General features: G+C 44.5%; 1 protein-coding gene across 1 annotated transcript; it reads left to right on the forward strand.

The window, feature by feature from the left end:
- Positions 1-7961: 7961 nt before the first annotated feature.
- On the forward strand, positions 7962-15686 carry LOC100127301 (uncharacterized; the record flags this gene model as incomplete). The annotated part of the gene is given in 3 exon segments (NM_001112870.1): positions 7962-8427; positions 13341-13349; positions 15671-15686. Coding segments are annotated over 3 exon segments (238 nt in total), but the record flags the coding sequence as incomplete, so codon positions are not given.
- Between the last annotated feature and the right edge of the window lie 3514 nt (positions 15687-19200).

A 19200-nucleotide genomic window follows, 5' to 3' on the forward strand; every position in this document is an offset into this window, starting at 1 on the left:
CGCAACTAGGCATCCTTCTCTGGTTCGACAGCATCAATAGTACCATTGGTGTTTTTGTTTTGTTAAGATATCGTTTTAGGCCCTTGGCAGTTTTGGGCCCTACACCTGGTGGCACGTGACACCAAACAGGTGTTATATGCTGCTAGAAGCAGTCCACTCTGGGACTTGTATGCGACAAAGCTTTAGTCATCTGTTACCCTATGGCTACTGCAGATGGTGGGGCACAACTAGGCTTCATCGTTTCAGGGTCTACAAATAACCAAAGGTGCAGCTGAACACTGATCTAAAACTATTGTCATCCTGCCTTCTTGGGGGCCAGATATTTTTACAACAAACGGTACCTTATTTCACACATTTAGCAGTTTCATGAACATGCTCACAAACCTCTCATATGTAACATGACGGCACTTAGTGTGTTCCCAGGACTGTTGGAAGCACCACACACATAGAGACCTCGGTCCTGCTGTCGACAAAACAGAATAAAGTGCCCTTCACAGTACTCATAAATTAGAGCCCTGCGTCCAGGACTAACAGCACGGCCATTTTTTGTGCCAAATGATCTCTGGGCATGGTTCGCCAGTCACCAGGCAGCGGAGCTTGGCATGTTTACACTCATTAACAGTGAACACTTCCACCTGGGCTGGATGGTCCCCTGGGTTGGGTTCTTGGCCATGGCGTTGCATCGGATCCACCAGGAGTACAGCTGCAGCCAAACACTGCCCCTGCAGACATACACCCCAGCATCAGGTGGGTGCACATGGAAAATGGATAACGCGTGGCCCCCCAGGGGACAAGCAGTAATCAGATTCATTGTACAGTTCATCCAGGCTTCTCCCATCTTTCTCCCAGCGAATGGTGTCTCTGTCTCACATATAGCATCCCCCTTGAGTTATTCCATGCTCAGCTCACTGTGTTTGGTGATTATGCACAGAAACAATCCTAATTTTAGTCTAAAGATAAAATGTTGAGACGGCTGATCCTGTCAGAAGCAAAATGCACAAGGGAAAAAGGGGCAGAGAGAAAGTCAGAGGCACAAGACACAAGCCTCCGGGAAGAGAGCAACCAGGTAAACAGTTGGAGACAGAAGCTCAGAGGAGCAGCAGCAGCACCTCCTGCTTGTATCTATTACAGGCTATGGAGTGTGAGACAGCCCAGGAAATGATTGATAGGTGCAGATAGCTGTGCAAAGGCTGGTGCCATTCGACTTTTCTTTTGGTATAAGATAATGTAACGTTTATACACATCCCCATGCCACTGCTAAATGTGAGTAATGCATTCTTCTGCTAACACTTCCCACATATTCACACAACTCCAGAGGCCTGTACTCAATCATGCCAAGTCCAATGGGATGCTCTGCCCAGTCTTTAGTAGTGGTAGTAGATACCATAAGATTTTCCACCCTAAGGCCATATCAGCTGTTGTTGTTGAACTCTCACGTTGGTGGATTTGGTGGGTGTTGGGAGTCGTACTTCAATGGAAGGGCTGCAAGGTCAACAACACTGATACTGTTACACTGTTGCCCTTATTCTGCTGTTCCCATTGTGTTCTGTTTTCAAGTTGCCTTACAACTACTGTTATGTAGGATCCCACTAGGTAGAGGGCCCTGGCAAGGCCGGGACTAGGGGAAGGCAAAAGAGGCAAGTGCCTAGGGCGCAACGCTCTTGGGGGCGCCAGGCACGTATCTCATAGCAGCCTACCCCTAGTCCGCCGGTCTGAAAAACCTTATCTCTTAAGCACGGCCGCCCAAGCGCGTCCTCGATTGCGCACGGTTGCGCACGTGCGTCTTCGTTTGCGCACGCGCGTCCTCGTTTGCGCACGCGCGTCTTCGTTTGCGCACGCGCGTCCTCGTTTGCGCATATGCGTCTTCGTTTGCGCACGGTTGCGCACGCGCGTCCTCGTTTGCGCATGGTTGCGCACGCGCGTCTTTGCGCACAGTTGCGCGCACGCGTCCTTTTTTACGCATGGACGCATGGCTGGTCGGATTCCTTAGGGCAAACAGCCGGCGTTGCCCGGCACTGGGCCCTGGGCAGTTACCCCATAAATTCACCCCTGCACTTTTGCTTCTGGACACTCTGCCATTGGTATGTGATCAGTATAGAACTGGCTCTGCTCAGATACCCACTGTTTACAACATATCCATTCCTCATCCCTCTCACATAGGATTTGCACTGGCCTCATGAATAGCTATGCCCTGGTTCAAGGGCTTAGTATCTTGTGCAAGTAACCTCCTGTAACATTCCATATAACTGCCCTTGGTAACCCACCATATCACTCATAGGCACCCGCACAGCTGCTGGGCTCCTCCGACACCTGTTCCACAGAGAACTCATTCTGTATGGATGTTCCTTCATAAATGCACTTTATAGGATCACCTGTTATTTCATACATTTATCATTTTCACCGTTGATTTATATCAGGGATCCCCAACTTTTTGAACCCGTGAGCAACATTCAGCAGTAAAAGGAGCTTGGGAGCGACACATGCATGAAAAATGTTCTTGGGCTGCCAAATAAGGGCTGTGATTGGCCATTTGGTAGCCCCTATGTGGATTGTCAACCTACATTGAGGCTCTGTTTGGCAGTACACCTGGTTTTTATGCAACCAAAACTTGCCTCCAAGCCTGGAATTCTAAATAAGCACCTACTTTGAGGCCACTGGGAGCAAAATTCAAGGGGTTGGAGAGCAACATGTTGCTCTCGAGCTACTGGTTGGGGATCACTGAATTTATATGGTTCAAGAAAGGTATTAACACAAAATAATGCCACATTGCTGTGGGTATACACATCATACAATTCAGTCATCCCCAAACTGGGTGACCTAGTCACTGTTTCATGGCTAAAAGCCAGAGTCCAATTGTAGAACCAATTGACACTTTTCTGCATCCAATCAGAACCAGCCTCTTTTGTTTCCGGATTTTTTATTGGCTGCCTTATCCTTAATATTTTCAACAAAGGCCTAGGACACCTCCCTCTGTCTGGAGGCAATATTTAGCAAAGGGAACCTCCCCCAAAAAAATCTTTTTTGATGAATGTCATGGACATTTTTCTCTTTAATTACTTAAAAAATAAATTCCATGATACTAAGCCAGCTGCTAACTTGCAGCTAAAGCAGTGTGTGTTGCCCTCGGTTTCCCCTTTTAGTCTCTTTAATGAGGGGATCATTGCTGATAAAGAGACAGAGATGGATAAGAAAAGAAAAAGGGATCTTAAAATCCCTGAAATGTTTTTCATTTACATGGTCTGAGCCGCTCCCCCTTCACTCACTTGAGGGACACACATAGAGGGAGTCATGTGATGACACGGCCAACAAAACAGGGCAAGTCTGGTTAAGCTGGGATTCTGTGCTATGTAAAGCCACTGAAGTTCCAGCATCAGCTCCTCCTGGCATTTTTAGTTATGCAAACATAGATTAGCCAGTCCAGAATACAGTGGCCATTCACCGCCGGTACTGCACCAGCCATATAAAATAACCCCTTTACCCAAGTGGGTTTCAGGCTCTTGCTAAACTACAACTCCCAGAAACCTTGGTTTGTGGAGACTGAGCACCAGAGGACAGAGAATATCCTATAAATACAACATTGAACCCCCTTCAGAGAATTGATACTGACCTCTGGGAAGGGATTGTGGCTGTGGTATATCAGGTATAGTAGGATAGAAGAATAGAAATGATGTCTATAGTAGCAGTGGGGATACTAGTCTTTGGGAAGGGAGTGTGGCTGTGAGATATCAGGTATAGTAGGGAGAGATGGTGCCTATAGTAATAGTAGGATAATAGCCTCTGTCCTCTGGGACTGCAAATTTAACTGCAAGTTAACTTAACAAGTTAAGTTTAGACTGCAAGTTCAACACTGCAAATACGATTGAATCATGATTGTATAACAGGAGCGCCCTCTGCTGTTCTCTGCTGGAGGTTCCTGCCTCAAAAACCTTAACTGTTCTGTGGAGTCACTGCCAGGATAGAATAGCAGAGAGGTAGACCCAGACTGGTTCTGGCAAATGCCAGAGGAGCTGCTGTAGGATGTCATAGACAGTCACTATTTAATAGGCTGGTGGGGGCTGTTTGAAGCTGTGTACTTGAAAGTCCAGGGCCTATTTTGAATCCCAGTCCAGAACTGCAGGGAGATGCCTGTTACACAGTCATGATATTTGCAGTGTTTAACATCTGAACAATTTTACATAAAGCTGTGGGGGTGGGTATACAGTGTGTTCCCTTTATTGTTTCATTAGCTATCTGAAAATAATATGATTCTTCCCTGCTGCAAACAAATCACTCATGCTGTGAGCTCTTAAAGGGGTTGTTCACCTTCCAACACTTTTTTCAGTTTACTTGGTTTCATATTGTTCACCAGAAATAAAGGCTTTTTACAATTACTTTCTATTTTCTATGTGTGACCGTTTTTCTAATATTGATGTGTAGATCTAATTTTTCACCTTCTAAAGCAGCTCTTGGAAGGGGGGGTCGTCGACTCTCTAAACTGTTCTAAATTGATACATTTAGTTGATACGTTTCTTATCTTTGTCCCTGCTGAGCACAATCCCTGCATTGCTAGAATTGATACAATAGTTGCGAATATTCTAGTTCAGAATCTGCACCCGAATTACTGAGCTGTCAGACTCAAACACCAGAGACAGGAACATTCAACTTTAAACTTAGATTTTGGGAAAAACTGTAAAAAAAATAATAAATGGAAAGCAATTTGAAAAAGTCTTTATTTCTGGAGAACAATCTGAAAACAACAGAACTGAAAATGTGTTTGGAAGGTGAACAACCCCTTTAATAGGCATCAAAATGAGTTTGTGTTGTTAGCTTGAGGGAGAGCCACCACTGGTTTTCCTTGTAGTGTCAGACAGGGGCAACTTGGACCAGGGCCGGTATGAAGGGAGCAAAGGGTGCACTGCAGTACAAGGCCCCATAACAAGGGCCAGGACTGAAAGCAGTAATGTATGGGCTGTGAAAAAGGCAAGGCTTACATTGAAGTTGGCAGGGTTAGGTAAGTCTCAATCTTGAAGGATATGAGGGGCTTTTTTCCATTTTACTTATTGGTAGTGCTACTGTGCTCACCACCTCAGCAACCCAGGTGACCAGTGGGCTAATAACTTAGTAACGTGGGGTCCCGTTACACCTTTGAGTGGTGCCTACAAAAGAAGCTGACCTGAGCTATGAGGCCTCTGGGTCCAGGAAATAATATAATCAGAGATAGCTTATGGGGAGGTGCACATACAGTCCCTGGATACAATTTGTAATAGGGTAAAAAGTTAATGGTTTAATATAAATGTTTAAGTAATGTTAAACGGGGGTTTCACCTTCAAACAACAACTACCCTACATAGACCCCCCCTCCCTCTATACCCCAGCCTAGCTGCTACCCGGGCAAATGCCCCTAACTTCTTACTTACCCCTTGGTGCAGATTCATGGCATCAGAAATTCACGGGTGCCATCTTCTTCTTCTTCGGTCTTCATCGGTCTTCTTCTGGAGCTTTCAGCAATTTTTGTGACTTTCGGGGCATGCGCAGTTGACAAAAACCCGAATACTGCTCCAACTGCGCATGCGCCGATACAGAACTTACTTCCCGATGAAGACCAAAGAGAAGAAGATGGCTGCTGTGAACTCTGATGCCGTGAATCTACACCGAGGGGTAAGTAAAAAGTTAGGGGCATTTGCCCGGGGTAGCAGCTAGGCTGGGGGGTGAGGAGGGAGGGGGGTCTATGTAGGGTAGGGTTTTTTAATAACGGTTTACTTCTCCTTTAAGAGGAAAGGCTAGGTCCGAAAAGTGAGCTGGTCAGGACCCAAGAGGGGTGCCTGCAGTTACTGGAAGTGTCATATAGAATGCTGGGAGATTGAGCCCTGTAAATGTGCTGCTGCTTAACTGAAGACTGGGACAATAAAGAGAACGTGTTTCAACTGCAACTCATGGTGTTTCACTGAAGGTTCCCCTCCCCACACACACAAAAGGTTAGTGGTACATTAAGAGTTAATAATGAGTAAGGCACAGGAGATATTTTCCCCCTTTACAAATTGGCAACAGCAAATTGGCGGTCTAGTGGCATATCAGTGGCCAGGACTGGGGAGCACCAAAATTTTCCCAGTGGGACAGTCAAACCGCGGAGAAGGATTCTGTAAGCTATCTGGATTTGAAAATTGGTTATACACTAGGTTTACAGCTGTGGCCATTCATGCCCTCCTGTGTTGGCCATACATGTAATGAACAAAAAATAGATTGTTGGGGAGCACCACCCATCAAACGCAAAAGATGGTGTGCAGGGTCAAATAAGTAATATGTATAATAAGAAGGAGAAAAAAGAGCTGACCCATCCAACTGCACCCTCCCATCCGTTAATTCCAAAACTCTAGTGAGGTAAATGATAAAACGTAACCTTTAATAAATTATCAAAAACGAAATCTAGATAGCAACATTAAAATTGAGGTTAGGTATAGGAGGCTGATTGACTAGGTAACAATGGGTTCGAGGGGTAATATGCTGATTGCACTTGTATCACTAAAAAGTGACGGTTGGTCAGAGAAGATCAAATACTAGTTAGCCTTTGACAAAGCCTGCAACTGCGGGTGAAACGCGCGTCAGGCGCAATTTAGCTTCAGGTTAGGCAGGCGTCTGATAGGGACTTAGAATTGGTGACTGGGGTAATCGGATCGGGAGGGGACCTATTGAGGATGAAGGGGTTGGATAAATGGAATGATCCGTGGGTCTGATACTCTCTGTAATTTTGCAACAATTGCGTTCTGAACGAGTTCTGAACGAACTTAAATGACTTAAGGTCTTTGTTACCTCAAGCTTTCACCTGCTCAACCGTACACTGCAAGGGAGGGATCCTTAGGTGGGTGAAGGGGTTGGCATGGTGCGGGGCATTACTATGTGTACCCTATAGACGTTCAGATTGATCGGTGTGTCAATTAATAACTAGTATTTGATTTTCTCTGACCAAACATCACTTTTTAGTGATACAAGTCATTATTTACTTGTAATGTAATCTGTTATAATTAGAGTATCTCGAACAAGTTCTAGGTCATGTAATGACACATCAATTGATATACACCATTGTTCTTTCAATCTGCAATGGAACTGAGCAAGATATGGGATACCCTATGTGTAAGGGTGGGGTGGGGGAATGTATCCCGCTGAGGGTTGTATATATTCAAGAACAAAGAAGAGTGGTACGTTGATAAATGGTACTTTGACCTAGAACTTTGTTAGAGATACTCTAATTATAACAGATTACATTACAAGTAAATAATGAGGAAAGCCAAGAGGGCAAAGACAGAGCAGGGAATAAGTCAGGCGGAGGGGGCACATGAACATTTCACTATTTAATATTACAATTATAAAAAAAAAAAACAATTACCAATTAATTCACTTTCCTCAATAGTCCGGCCAAGGGTTTTCACATTTTTCCTTTTAGTCTTGAAAATATGTAAAATATTTGCTGAAATGCCCTTTGTAACAATTTCACAAACCAGTGAATTCCGGGAATTCTCTCCATATTGTGCTGAGATACACTGAATATAGGCTGCTTTCTGAGAGAGTGACAATCATTTTTAGTAGCCAGTAGCCAACCTCCATTTAGCCAGCGTTATGGAGAGATGGAACCCAAACAATGCATAGCAATATGGGGTCAATGTTGCACTTAGTGCTGATGACATGGAACTAAAGTGTGGGGCTCATTATTTATGATCATACTTAAACTACAGTTTCCAGCATTCTCTCAGAACTTACTTGCACCCCTTTCAACCCAGCTGTGAATGGAGCACATCAAGGTCTCAGCAGATGGTCATGTGAGTGTTCCCGTGTGAAATGGCCCTGGTCAGTGATAACTTTGTCTCTGGGGCACATTACATTCCAAGCATCTACTGCAGATAATGCTCAGTGTGTGCCCAGCTCCTATTCCGTGCCAACTCTGATAACTGACAAAAGCCCTGTCTGTAGGAAGACAGAGAGATGTCCACACACAGGCAGAGATGTCCAGAGAGAGAGAAGAGAGTAAGAGAACCTGATATTTAAGGGGAAGTAAAGAACAAGTAAGAATTTCCCCAACTGGGTGCTATATAGCCAAGCATATGTGTGAGCAGAAAGAAAAAGACTAAATATTAAGGAGATTGAGACCCCATCAAGGATATCAGAGTTCATAATGCCTTTCCTATCTCTAACATGGCTTCTGCTGGTGAGTTTAAAGTGCCCTATGCTGGGGCAGAGTTGTGACATGCCAGAGGGAGATCGCCAGCTTCTTCTGGCCAAGGTAAAGGAACAAATTATAGAAGCACTTGGGTCACCTCCACCTCTGTCCAATGATTCCTCCCCAACACTATCTGCCAATATCCAGGGGCCAGTGCAGAGAATGCTACACAAGAGACACAGCAAGAGCCACCAGGACAAAGTGGAGGATGTCTCGCAGGTTATTCTCTTCCCTTCCTCAGGTAATCATGGGTGGGTGTGAAACAGGATTGGTTTCTTTTTATTATATTAATCTCTAAAGACCAAAAAGTTAGATTGTCTAGCATTGACAAGGTAGTGGTGAAACCATGGGTTACAACAGAGATGTTCAACCTGTGGTCTCCAGCTATTGCTGGACTATAACAATTCAGTATCCATGAACAGCCTAATACTGTTGGCTCATGCTGAGAACTGAGGTTCAGGAAAAGCTGGGAATGACAGGCTGGACATCCTTTGGTTAGAGAGACTGTGGAAGGAAATCACATTGAAGTGTATGGGCGTTTTTTGTATCACCTTTTTTTCCACTTTGGGGCTACCAATAAAAATTTTTCCTTTATTTTCAAGTCTTGACTGTAGTGATGAGCAACTTTGCAGCATTTTGCTTTGTGCAATTCAATGCTATTCTGCAAACCGGCATCAAAATTTGCAGAATTTAATTGATATAATGGTAAGGCGAAATTACATGCATATTTTGATATTACACACATGCCCTGCATTGTTAGAATACCTCCCATCCACTATATTATAACTGCGTTTTCAGTTGAAAAAAAAAAGGCTTCCGTGTTGAAAATTTCTTCAAAATGTGTGATTTTTGACATTGCCTCTGGTCGACTGGTAATGGTATCTACTACTACACTAATGAGTTTACTAAGTTACTAGCTTACAAACTCAGGCACAACTAATAATAAATCCGACCACCAACAGATAATATCTGGGTGCTTGGAATCCCACAAAAAATGAGCAAACCATATATTTATGTGTATTTAAGTGTATTGAATCTGAAATATTATGTAATGTTATACGAGATTGTTTCTGAAATAATCAAGTTTATCTTCACAATTCCTCTCAGCATCTGTTTCTCTTCATTCTGTCTTAATGCAGCAGTTGTGTGTCAGATGAATGATCCAATATATCTTATAGGGGGGCTCCCTTTCCTAGCAGATGTATTACAGCTCACTCAAATAACTGATTCCAGTACAAACAAAATCTAACACAATAACTGCCTTTTGCACAAATTCTGCACATAGAGACAGGAGTTCTGATGATTTTAATAGAGTGAGCTCTAATACATCGCCTAGGCCCCTAAAAGATATATTGGATCATTCCTCTGACACCCAACTCTTGAATGAAGACAGAATGAGGAGAAACAGATGGTGAGAGAGGAATAGTGAAGCTAAAATTGATTTTTTCACAGAATTTTTAATTGATTGTATTTAGAAAGTTTATGATTTCAATATGATGAAGCTCATATTAATTTTTCCATACATGAGCTGATAAAAGCTGCTGACAAACTGTGTCTGTAGCTTACTGGCACTTGTATGGGGCTCTCCAATGCGCCTCTCCGACCATTATCTGGCTGAAATTCGGGCAGATGTCAATCAGGCCAGTTCAAAAATCCCCTTGGGGTGAGGAATGCATCAGATGATGATGAGATTATACAGCCTGATATCACCTACCTCAAGATGGACATAAAAGTAATTGTATGGCGACCTTGACAAACATGAGGATCTTTACATGTGTGGGCAACTTTAGACAGGGAATGTAGATAGACAAGTTCCTTTTGCTAATAACCCAATAAATCATTGTTCTGATTACACCCAGTTACCGGGACACACAGTCTACATTCATCATCAGAATCTTGCAGAACTGCAGCGCCACCATGTGAGAATGAATGGCACTGTTGGTGTAAAATCATAGTAATTCAGCCACTGCCCCAAGAATAACTAATCAGAATAACTATAAGGTCATTATGTGTTCACTTCAGGCTCAGTTTCTTCCTGGACTCCCAGTTGTATCTTGAACAGTAAGGAGATATACTCTACAAGTTATTTCCTAATTGGCCTACAATCTGGGCCCCCGAGGAGGGACACAGTGCTACAACTTGGGAGCTACTGTATGTCACTATGTATGAATTGCAGATATCTTCCTGCATCTCCCTGTTGCAGTCTCCAGGAATTATACACATTATACAGTTATACACATTTTTATCTCAGCCAGGAATGTTTTATATTCATAGGGATCCTCTTTAATGGCCGAGGACCCTGTATAATCTCTTTGCTCTGCACTTATACTCACCCTGTATTCAGAACAACATTTCTGATTGGCTGATGATCAGCTTATTATACAGTGTCCAATAAACATAGAAAAAACATATAGTGAGTACAAGCACTCTGTCTATGCAGTACATCATCTCTGAAAAGGTTTTATTATATTTTACAATAAATACTTCTATTTTCATTGAATAGGATTATCTAGGGAAAGCTACAGGTGCCAAAGTAATTCTGTTCCACCCAGACAGAAGGAAAACTTGGGGCTTGTGTATTGTCAAATGATGCATAAAGTATATGGGCACTTCCACACCCAACACATAGATTGAGTGAAGAAAAGCCTGGTTCACAGTACATTTATCACAGGATCCCCAATATAAAGGTGTATTTTGGAAGTGGGGGTACAAATATTAAAGCACCACCCTGCCCAGCATATTTCGTATAAGCATATTGATATAAAGGGGTAAGTTGGAAGGAATACTGCTAAATTGGCACTGCTGAATGTTCAGTACAGATATATATTGTGTGTATGAGATAAACTATAGAGTTGAGGCATGGCTTGGACATATTCCAGGCCTACATGTACATACAGAGCTCAACTCTCTCCCTCATACGAGATGTGAAATATATTGCCTGCTGTTTATTTTACCCACAGTGCATTGAGTAGCAGTGAGTGCCTTTTTAGCAACCCACAGGTTAAGAGCTGGGTGGACATCCAACCCAATAGAGCTGCAAGAGAAACAGGAATGTGAAGAAATCATCATATATCAGATTGAACAATTCCAGAACCTACAACCTGGTTTTCTTTCCTGGAATCCTCTGCTCAAAAGTCACCACGTGGGAAAGAATGTGCTTTACGTGAAAGTCAAGTATTTCTCCAAGTATCTATTTATCCAGGGAGTGGTCAGAAATGACTCATGTAACCCCTGTCTTCTGCCACATTCACTAAGTCTTGAGTCTATTTATACTGGTTAAGATCAAGGAAAAAAACATAAATGAGTCACAAACCTAGGGGGGGGGCTCCTGCTTATTTTTTTTTCAGTAAATGCACAGGTATTGACATTACTATAAAGAATCCCCTTCCTTTGCTGCTGATCATGTCTCCTTTCCTCTGCTAAAAAGTTTGCTCTGGTATTGAAGACTCCCCTTGAGAGATTCCTATATTGACAGATTTATTTATAGAGCTTAATCATATAAACAAACACAATTTTGCAACCCTTTCTTTAAGATGTAACCTTTTAACCACCAGCTGGTGCATAAGTTGCCATGGAAACATCTCTATAGATTAATGTGCCGACCAGGAACTTAGTATCCACTAAAACTTTAAACTCAACACCATAGGATAGGGCTAACTGTGTCTTCTATGTATTGCCCCGATTTCACCTATCTTCTGTACATACTCTTGTGGTCTGCTGAAATAGCAAGTATAGGACAAAATGGAGACAGAAGAACAGGACACAGACAATTATTGAAGAGAGTAGGGCAAGAAAGAGAAATGAAGTGGAGCTGAAGATAGCAGGGCAAGATGGAGACAGAAGAACAAGATGCAGACAATAATTGAAGAGAGTAGGGCAAGATGGAGAAATTAAGTGGGCAGCTGTAAACCTGCATGTGTGCCAACCCTGTTATCCAACCTAGTCTAGAAATGATCCAGTTTTGGCTCTACCAGCCTGGATGATAGGGGTTATAGCTCAGCATCTATTGTCAAAGGTTGCCTATGTTTGCTTGGGCCCCTGAATGTTAGCCATTCAACAGATTATGAGACAAGAGATGGGAAGGCTATATACAGTCATCAAAATAAAAAAATCATAGATGGTTCTGACTTTATAAGCCAAGAAGCACCACTAGAGAGATCAACCTGCCCCATGTCTAGTTTGTATTTTGGACATTCATAAAGGTATATATATGCTTTTTTATTGCTTATTAGCATTTCAAAACCTGGAGATGCAGAGGTAGATTTTAGGAGGCATTATTTTTCCTAATTACAGTACATATAGTTTCAACCTAAACTATAACACTGAAAGTTTCTGCCGAAGTCCGTGCAAACTGGAACTGCTGCAAAGCCTCCTGACTGAAACCAGCCCTCTTAGCTTTTGTATCACTCCCCTCTATACAAACTGAAATACCTTGGAGCAAATTACCTCCACAGTCATCTTAATATCAGAATCTGACATACAGTGTCTATAGTCCCAGGCCAATACACAATATGCATTTTAACTGCAGAGCACACTCTTGGCCTTATGTTAGTAGGATCATAGTGCTGGGATTCCCTAGCTGCCGGCTGTGTAGAACTATAAAAAAATTGATTGTAGGCAGGCACCAATCCGGAACACCAGAAAGAAACCAGGAGCCCAATATTTAAATAGTACAAAAAAAAATAGTACAAACTTCTTTTTTTTTAATATTGGGCTCCTGGATTCTACTTTCTGGTGTTCCATATTGGGCCTGCCAACAATCAATTTTTTTGTGACTTACTCCCCTTTGCTGAAGGTCTGGGGCATGAGCACCCGGACCCACCGTGGAAAGCAATAAGCTTATACAACAAACCCTAAGGGTGGTGGCACACTTGAAGATTGGGGGGAGATTAGTCCCCGGCGACAAATCTTCTCTTCTTCTAATCTCCCCAAATGCCTTCAAAACCGGTAAGAATACGAATCGCCAGCAGGATGGCATATGAATTGCTTCGGAAGTTTCCTTCTGAGGCATCTTCAGAAATGTATGCCCGCCCACTAGAATACGAATCGCCAGCAGGAAGACATTTGGGGAGGTTAGTCGCCCAAAGTAGCGGAGATTTGTCGATGGGCGACTAATCTCCCCCGAATCTTTATGTGTGCCACCAGCCTAAGATTTCAGCTTCTTGTATCTTAGAAACATATATACATTGAACTATAGGCAGAGAATACAGTAGCCTCTGCACAGCAACACAGTCACGTCTTTCTGCCCTGCAGTCTGTAGATCAGTTACCCAGGGGAGCAAACACCAACAATGAAGGTAAAAAGAAATAGACCACAACCTTTTTGTCTGCTCCTGCAGGCACAGGCTTGAAAGGCACAGAAAATCAAGTTGGAAAGCCCATGTGTGGAGCACAATACACCATGTGACACTGTGATGCTCCCACACAATGGCGGATGCAGTGTATTGCATCAGATTAACTGATTTGGCAGCTATGGCAGTTTCCACCCAAGCCAGTTTTTACATGCAATCACTGTGGTTACCTGGCTCTGTTTGCTTATTCATAAAACAGTTGGTGGTTAGATACAGGGATAGAAACCCAGCTTTATACACAATGCAGTGAAGTGTGCAATGCACACAGGAAAGGCTCTGAACTCACACACCCCATTCTCTGGAAAACCAGTGGGATTTTCATTGCATGGCTGGTTTAACCTAAAGAATGTCAGCTCTTGTGCACACAGAGCCTAGACCCTATTTTTAGGAATTACTGCTATGTGTCTGGGTTTGTCTTATTCCAGTCAAGTAGTATGTGGGCATTTGGAAATGTAATACGGGGAAAAGCTTCAATCTCCTGTACTCACAGCAGATCTACTCCCATGTACTGTATGTCAGAGAAACTGACTGTGCCCCTATGTTTCTATATATATAAATATATATGATATATATGAGATGAGGCCGCACTCGCAGGTCTTATGGAAGGGAATCAGATTTTATTAGGCCCGACTGACGTTTTGGCTGGTACACCAGCCTTTCTCAAAGACTTGCAAGTGTGGCCTCATCTCAACAAATCTATATATCTCAGCACCCAGGCATTCTTGACTATCATATTGTGAGTGCCGATACTTACCTTCATTATATATATATATATATATGTGTGTAACCTTATTATGAGCCTGAAGGCCAGTTAGGGTTAAATTAGGGGTGATTGCTTATTTGTGCCCCTGGTACACCTGGAATTATAGCTGGGTGACCGTTGCCCCAATGTTTCGATATATATGTAACCTTGTTATAAGCTAAGGAGGCCCAGCCTGCAGACCAGTTAGGGTGAGATTTGGCAGTGAGTGCTCATTTGTGACCTGGGTACCCCTGGAACTCTATGATTGTCCGAACGGGCGACATCGGAAAACGAAGCACCGCATGTGCTTTAGCGCAGGCGACTTTTCATTATAGTGGACGGGAAGACACGCGAAGGCAGTTTGGGAAGATTGTCACCCAGAAGAAGAGGCGATTAGTCGCCAGGCTAAATCTCCCCGAATCTGCCCATGTGGACTAACCCTTAGGATGGAACTAAGTTCAGGCAGGCTGTGTTTTCTCCCTATCAATGTAACTGAGCAATGGGACCTGGATTTTACTATTGAGTGCTATTCTTAGATCTACCAGACAGCTGTTATCTGGTGTTAGGGAGCTGCTATCTGGTTACCTTCCCATTGTTCTGTTGTTAGACTGCTGGGGGGGGGGGTGATATCACTCCAACTTGCAGTACAGCAGTAAAGAGTGACTGAAGTTTATCAGGGCACAAGTCATATGACTGGGGCAGCTGGAAAACTGACAATATGTCTAGCCCCATGTCAGATTTCAAAATTAAATGTTAAAAAATCTACAATTTGCTCTTTTGAGAAACAGATTTCAGTGCAGAATTCTGCTGGAGCAAGACTATTAACTGATATGTTTTGAAAAAACATCTTTACCATGACAGTATCCCTTCGGGGGATCCCCAACCTCTTGAACCCATGAGCAATATTCAGAAGAAAAAGGAGCTGGGGAGCAAAGCACGCATGAAAAAATATTCTTGGGGTGCCAAATAAGTACTGTGATTGGCCATTTGGTAGCCCCTATGTGGATTGTCAGCCTACATTGAGACTCCGTTTGGCAGTGCAGATGGTTTTTATAAAACCAAAACTTGCCTCCATGCCCAAAATAAGCACCTGTTTGAGGCTAGTGGGAGCAACATCCAAGGGGGTTGAAGAGCAACAATTTGCTCACAAGCTACTGGTTGGGATCACTGCTTTAAATAAAGACTTTTTCTACTTTTTAACAAACGGACTTTCCCTTGTCCTCTCCATGTCAGTACTCACCGGGACTAGCCCCTCCCCTCATGCTCCGTCAGAAGAACCCTCCCACAAACAATAAAGGTGTCACTTACTCTCGACGGTGTCTTTTTGGTTCTTCTCCTTTGCTCCGCTCCTTTTCTAGGAGCTCGTTTTTCTTTTAGGGGGGGATTAGCTGGGACCTGCCCATAAGGCGTCCCTGGAACCGGCCTTTTCCCTGGCGAGTCAGGGTTTTTCGCCCGCCGTCTGCCTCAAAAGTAAGAACTCGGCGTTCCCCTGCTTCCTGGGTTACCGGCCTGCTCATAAAGCGTCCGGCTCCCATGCGACCTATGGCAGCCGCATCAGTTTTTGGAACGCAGGCGGGGATGCGGAAGTTAGCGCTCGGCCACAATCGGAGGAGTTCGTCGGGGCGGTGACGTCATATCCGGAAATCCTTTTCTTCCGGGTTGCGGGACAAGCAGCGCGCCTTGTTTGAATTGGCGTCCTGGGTCTGTGTCACGTCCGCTCTCGGCCACTGCTGTTCTCCTCTGGGTAGGCCTTAGTTTAGCGGACTCCAGGAGGGTACCTGTAATTATTGGGGCTGACTCAAGGGAAAGATTCCCACCTAACAGCTACCGTATTTTTCTTTTTACTGCAGGTCCCTTCCTGGCTGGGTCCAAGCCGCATCCCCCAGAAGTCTAGTCCCCCCCCTGCTGAGGTAGAAAAAAAAAAAAAAAAAAAAAAAAAGATAAATCAAGCCTACGCAAGCACTACATCTGTGTAGGACCTGGGCAGGTGGGGATATTAATAACTATATGCCTCTCTGTTTTCTCCTAGCACCATGAAGCCGGCCGCTAGGCGAAAGGAATCCCCCAGCCCTACGCAGGCCTCAAGCAGTCAATGCCTGGGATGCTCTGAACCAGCGCTAATGGGCAAAAGACTATGCCAGCTCTGTCTCACAGAAGCAGCAGGCACATCGATCCCGCCATCAGATATACGGGCCTGGATCAAACAAGCTGTAGCCCAGGAATTGTCAGGTGCCTCAGCTGTCACTACCCGAGCTTCCAAAGAGGCTCATCCACCAGAAGAGGATGCCTGTGGAGACCTATTGCTTGATTCTTCCTCAGAGGAAGATTCGGAAGAGGAACATTCTTCCTTTGACTTTAATCTGATTTCCCCATTGATTAGGGCCATGAGACTGGCCTTAAATCTCCAGGAAAAAGAGGCATCTACTGCCCAGTTCTTACCTCAGCAAGGAAGAAGGGGCAAGTTTTTCCTCTACACCAAGAGGTGGCAGATCTGATAAAATCAGAATGGGAGGTCTTGTCCAAAAGAAGTCCAACTCAACAGCGATTTACCAAGTTATATCCCTTCAATGAAGAAGATATCAAGGACTTCTGTTCCGTCCCGGTTGTGGATGCCCCAGTACTAAACCTTTCCAGGAATACGCTCTTACCCATTGATGATCAAGCCTCACTGCGCGACCCCATGGATAAGAGACTTGAGACAGACCTGAAAAGAGCCTATCTTAATGCAGGAGAGTCTCTTAGCCAGCGGTGGCTAGTCTTGCTGTAGCTAAAGCCATGGAGACTTGGCTAGCCAATATAGAGTCTGCTATCAAAGAAGGCCAGGACAGAAACGACATTCTAGAGGGCCTTACGGAACTAAAGTTGGGTTCTTCCTTCCTGATAAACACGTCTGTGGATCAGGTTAGATTAGCCTCAAGATCATTAGCCCTCTCTGTCTCAGCGAGAAGGGCTCTGTGGCTCAGATCATGGGAGGCGGACACTACTTCTAAAATTGCCCTTTGCACCCTCCCCTTCCAGGGGCAGGCATTGTTTGGAAAGAAAATGGAAGATCTAATTTCCAAGGCTTCTGGAGGAAAGAGCCAGCTGCTTCCCCAAAGGAAAAGAAGAAGGTTTCCAGAGAAACAGTCCTCAAAGGGCAAGTTTCCTTCTAAGACTAGACAAACGTCTGGAGAATCATATTCCTTTCGGAATAAGACCTCTGATGACAAATCATCAAGTTGGCGCGGGGGCCAGTCTGGATTGTTCAGGCGCTACAGAGGAAAATCCTCAGGCCCAGCCCGTCACCCATTCTGAAGGTGGTGGTCCCCAGGGTCTCCAGTTGGGGGGAAGACTCCGCCACTTCTGGGACGCCTGGGATCAGTCCACAGACGATGCTTGGGTTCGCAGGGTGATCAAAGAGGGCTACAGTCTAGAGTTTGTCACCATCCTTCCGCGACCAGTCTTTCACCGTTCAGCTGTTCCAAGGAACCCAGAGAAAAGAAAGGCTCTTCTCCAGTGTCTCGATACCTTGACCCAGCAGAATGTCATCATTCCGGTCCCGAGAGAGGAAAAGAAGTCTGGGGTATACTCAGTCTTCTTCCTAGTCAAGAAGGCCTCGGGAGCTTGGCGCCCGATCCTAGACCTGAAATCAGTAAACAAGACTTTACGGAAGCAGCATTTCCGAATGGAGTCCTTGGACTCAGTGAAGAAAGCCTTATGCCCAGGCGATTGGATGTGTTCCCTAGATATACGCGACGCGTATCATCATGTTCCGGTCACCATCCGGGATCAACAGTTTCTACGATTTGCAGTAGGAAAGGCTCACTTCCAATTTCAATGTCTTCCTTTTGGCCTCTCCACAGCCCCGAGGGTCTTCTCCAAGATACTGGTGGTACTGGTAGCCCTTCTAAGATGGCAGAAGATCCGAATCTTCCATTACCTGGACGATCTAATCCTCCTTGCAGGCTCCAGGAAACAATTAATAGATCACAGGGAACAGGTGATATCTTTTCTACAGGGGCATGGATGGTATCTGAACTGGCAAAAGAGTCAACTTCTCCCAACTCAGAGAATAGTGTACCTAGGAGCAATCATAGACTCCTGCAGGGGTACCATCAGTCTGTCCGAGGAAAGACAACGAACCTTAGCTCTAGAAGCAAGGGAACTAGGATTACTCCCCAGAGTCCCAGCGATCAGATTGGCGAAGATCTTGGGGATGATGACCTCATCCATAGGATTAGTCCCTTGGGCCCAGTGGAAGATGAGGGGAATTCAATTTCCTTTTCTTCATCAATGGGATGGGTTTTCCCAGGATCAGAGAATCATAATGTTACCTTCAATGTTGAAAGCTCTTTCCTGGTGGCAGGTCCCTCAACATTTGGCCAGGGGAGTCAAACTCTTCCTGAAACCATGGTCCATCCTGACCACAGATGCATCAGGCATAGGCTGGGGTGCAGAGTTAGAAAACCAAGTAGCTCAAGGCTCATGGCTAATTCCATCCTCAGACGTGCCCTCAAATGTGCTAGAGATCAGGGCGGTAATCGCAGCCTGTCGATTCTTCAGCGGTCAACTTCAGGGCCAAAGACTAATGGTTCGTTCTGACAACACGACCACAGTAGCCTATATCAGAAAGCAGGGGGGCACAAGAAGCATCTCACTGATGCAAGAAGTAGAGCCTCTCTTTCAAATTGCGGAAGAAACCTTGGAGGATCTCTCAGCAGTCTATATTCCAGGCAGAGAGAACCAAACAGCAGACTTCCTGAGCAGACACACGCTAGAAAGGCACGAATGGGAACTTCATTCCCGGATCTTCAGGATAATTGTCCAACGCTGGGGCCATCCCACAATAGATTTGATGGCTACTTCAAGGAACTCAAAATGCAAAAGGTTCTACTCAAGAGATCCAGAACACAAGGCACTAGCAGTAGACGCCTTCTGTCAG

The sequence above is a fragment of the Xenopus laevis genome, chromosome 9_10S, assembly GCF_017654675.1.
Source record: "Xenopus laevis strain J_2021 chromosome 9_10S, Xenopus_laevis_v10.1, whole genome shotgun sequence".
Taxonomy (NCBI): domain Eukaryota; kingdom Metazoa; phylum Chordata; class Amphibia; order Anura; family Pipidae; genus Xenopus; species Xenopus laevis.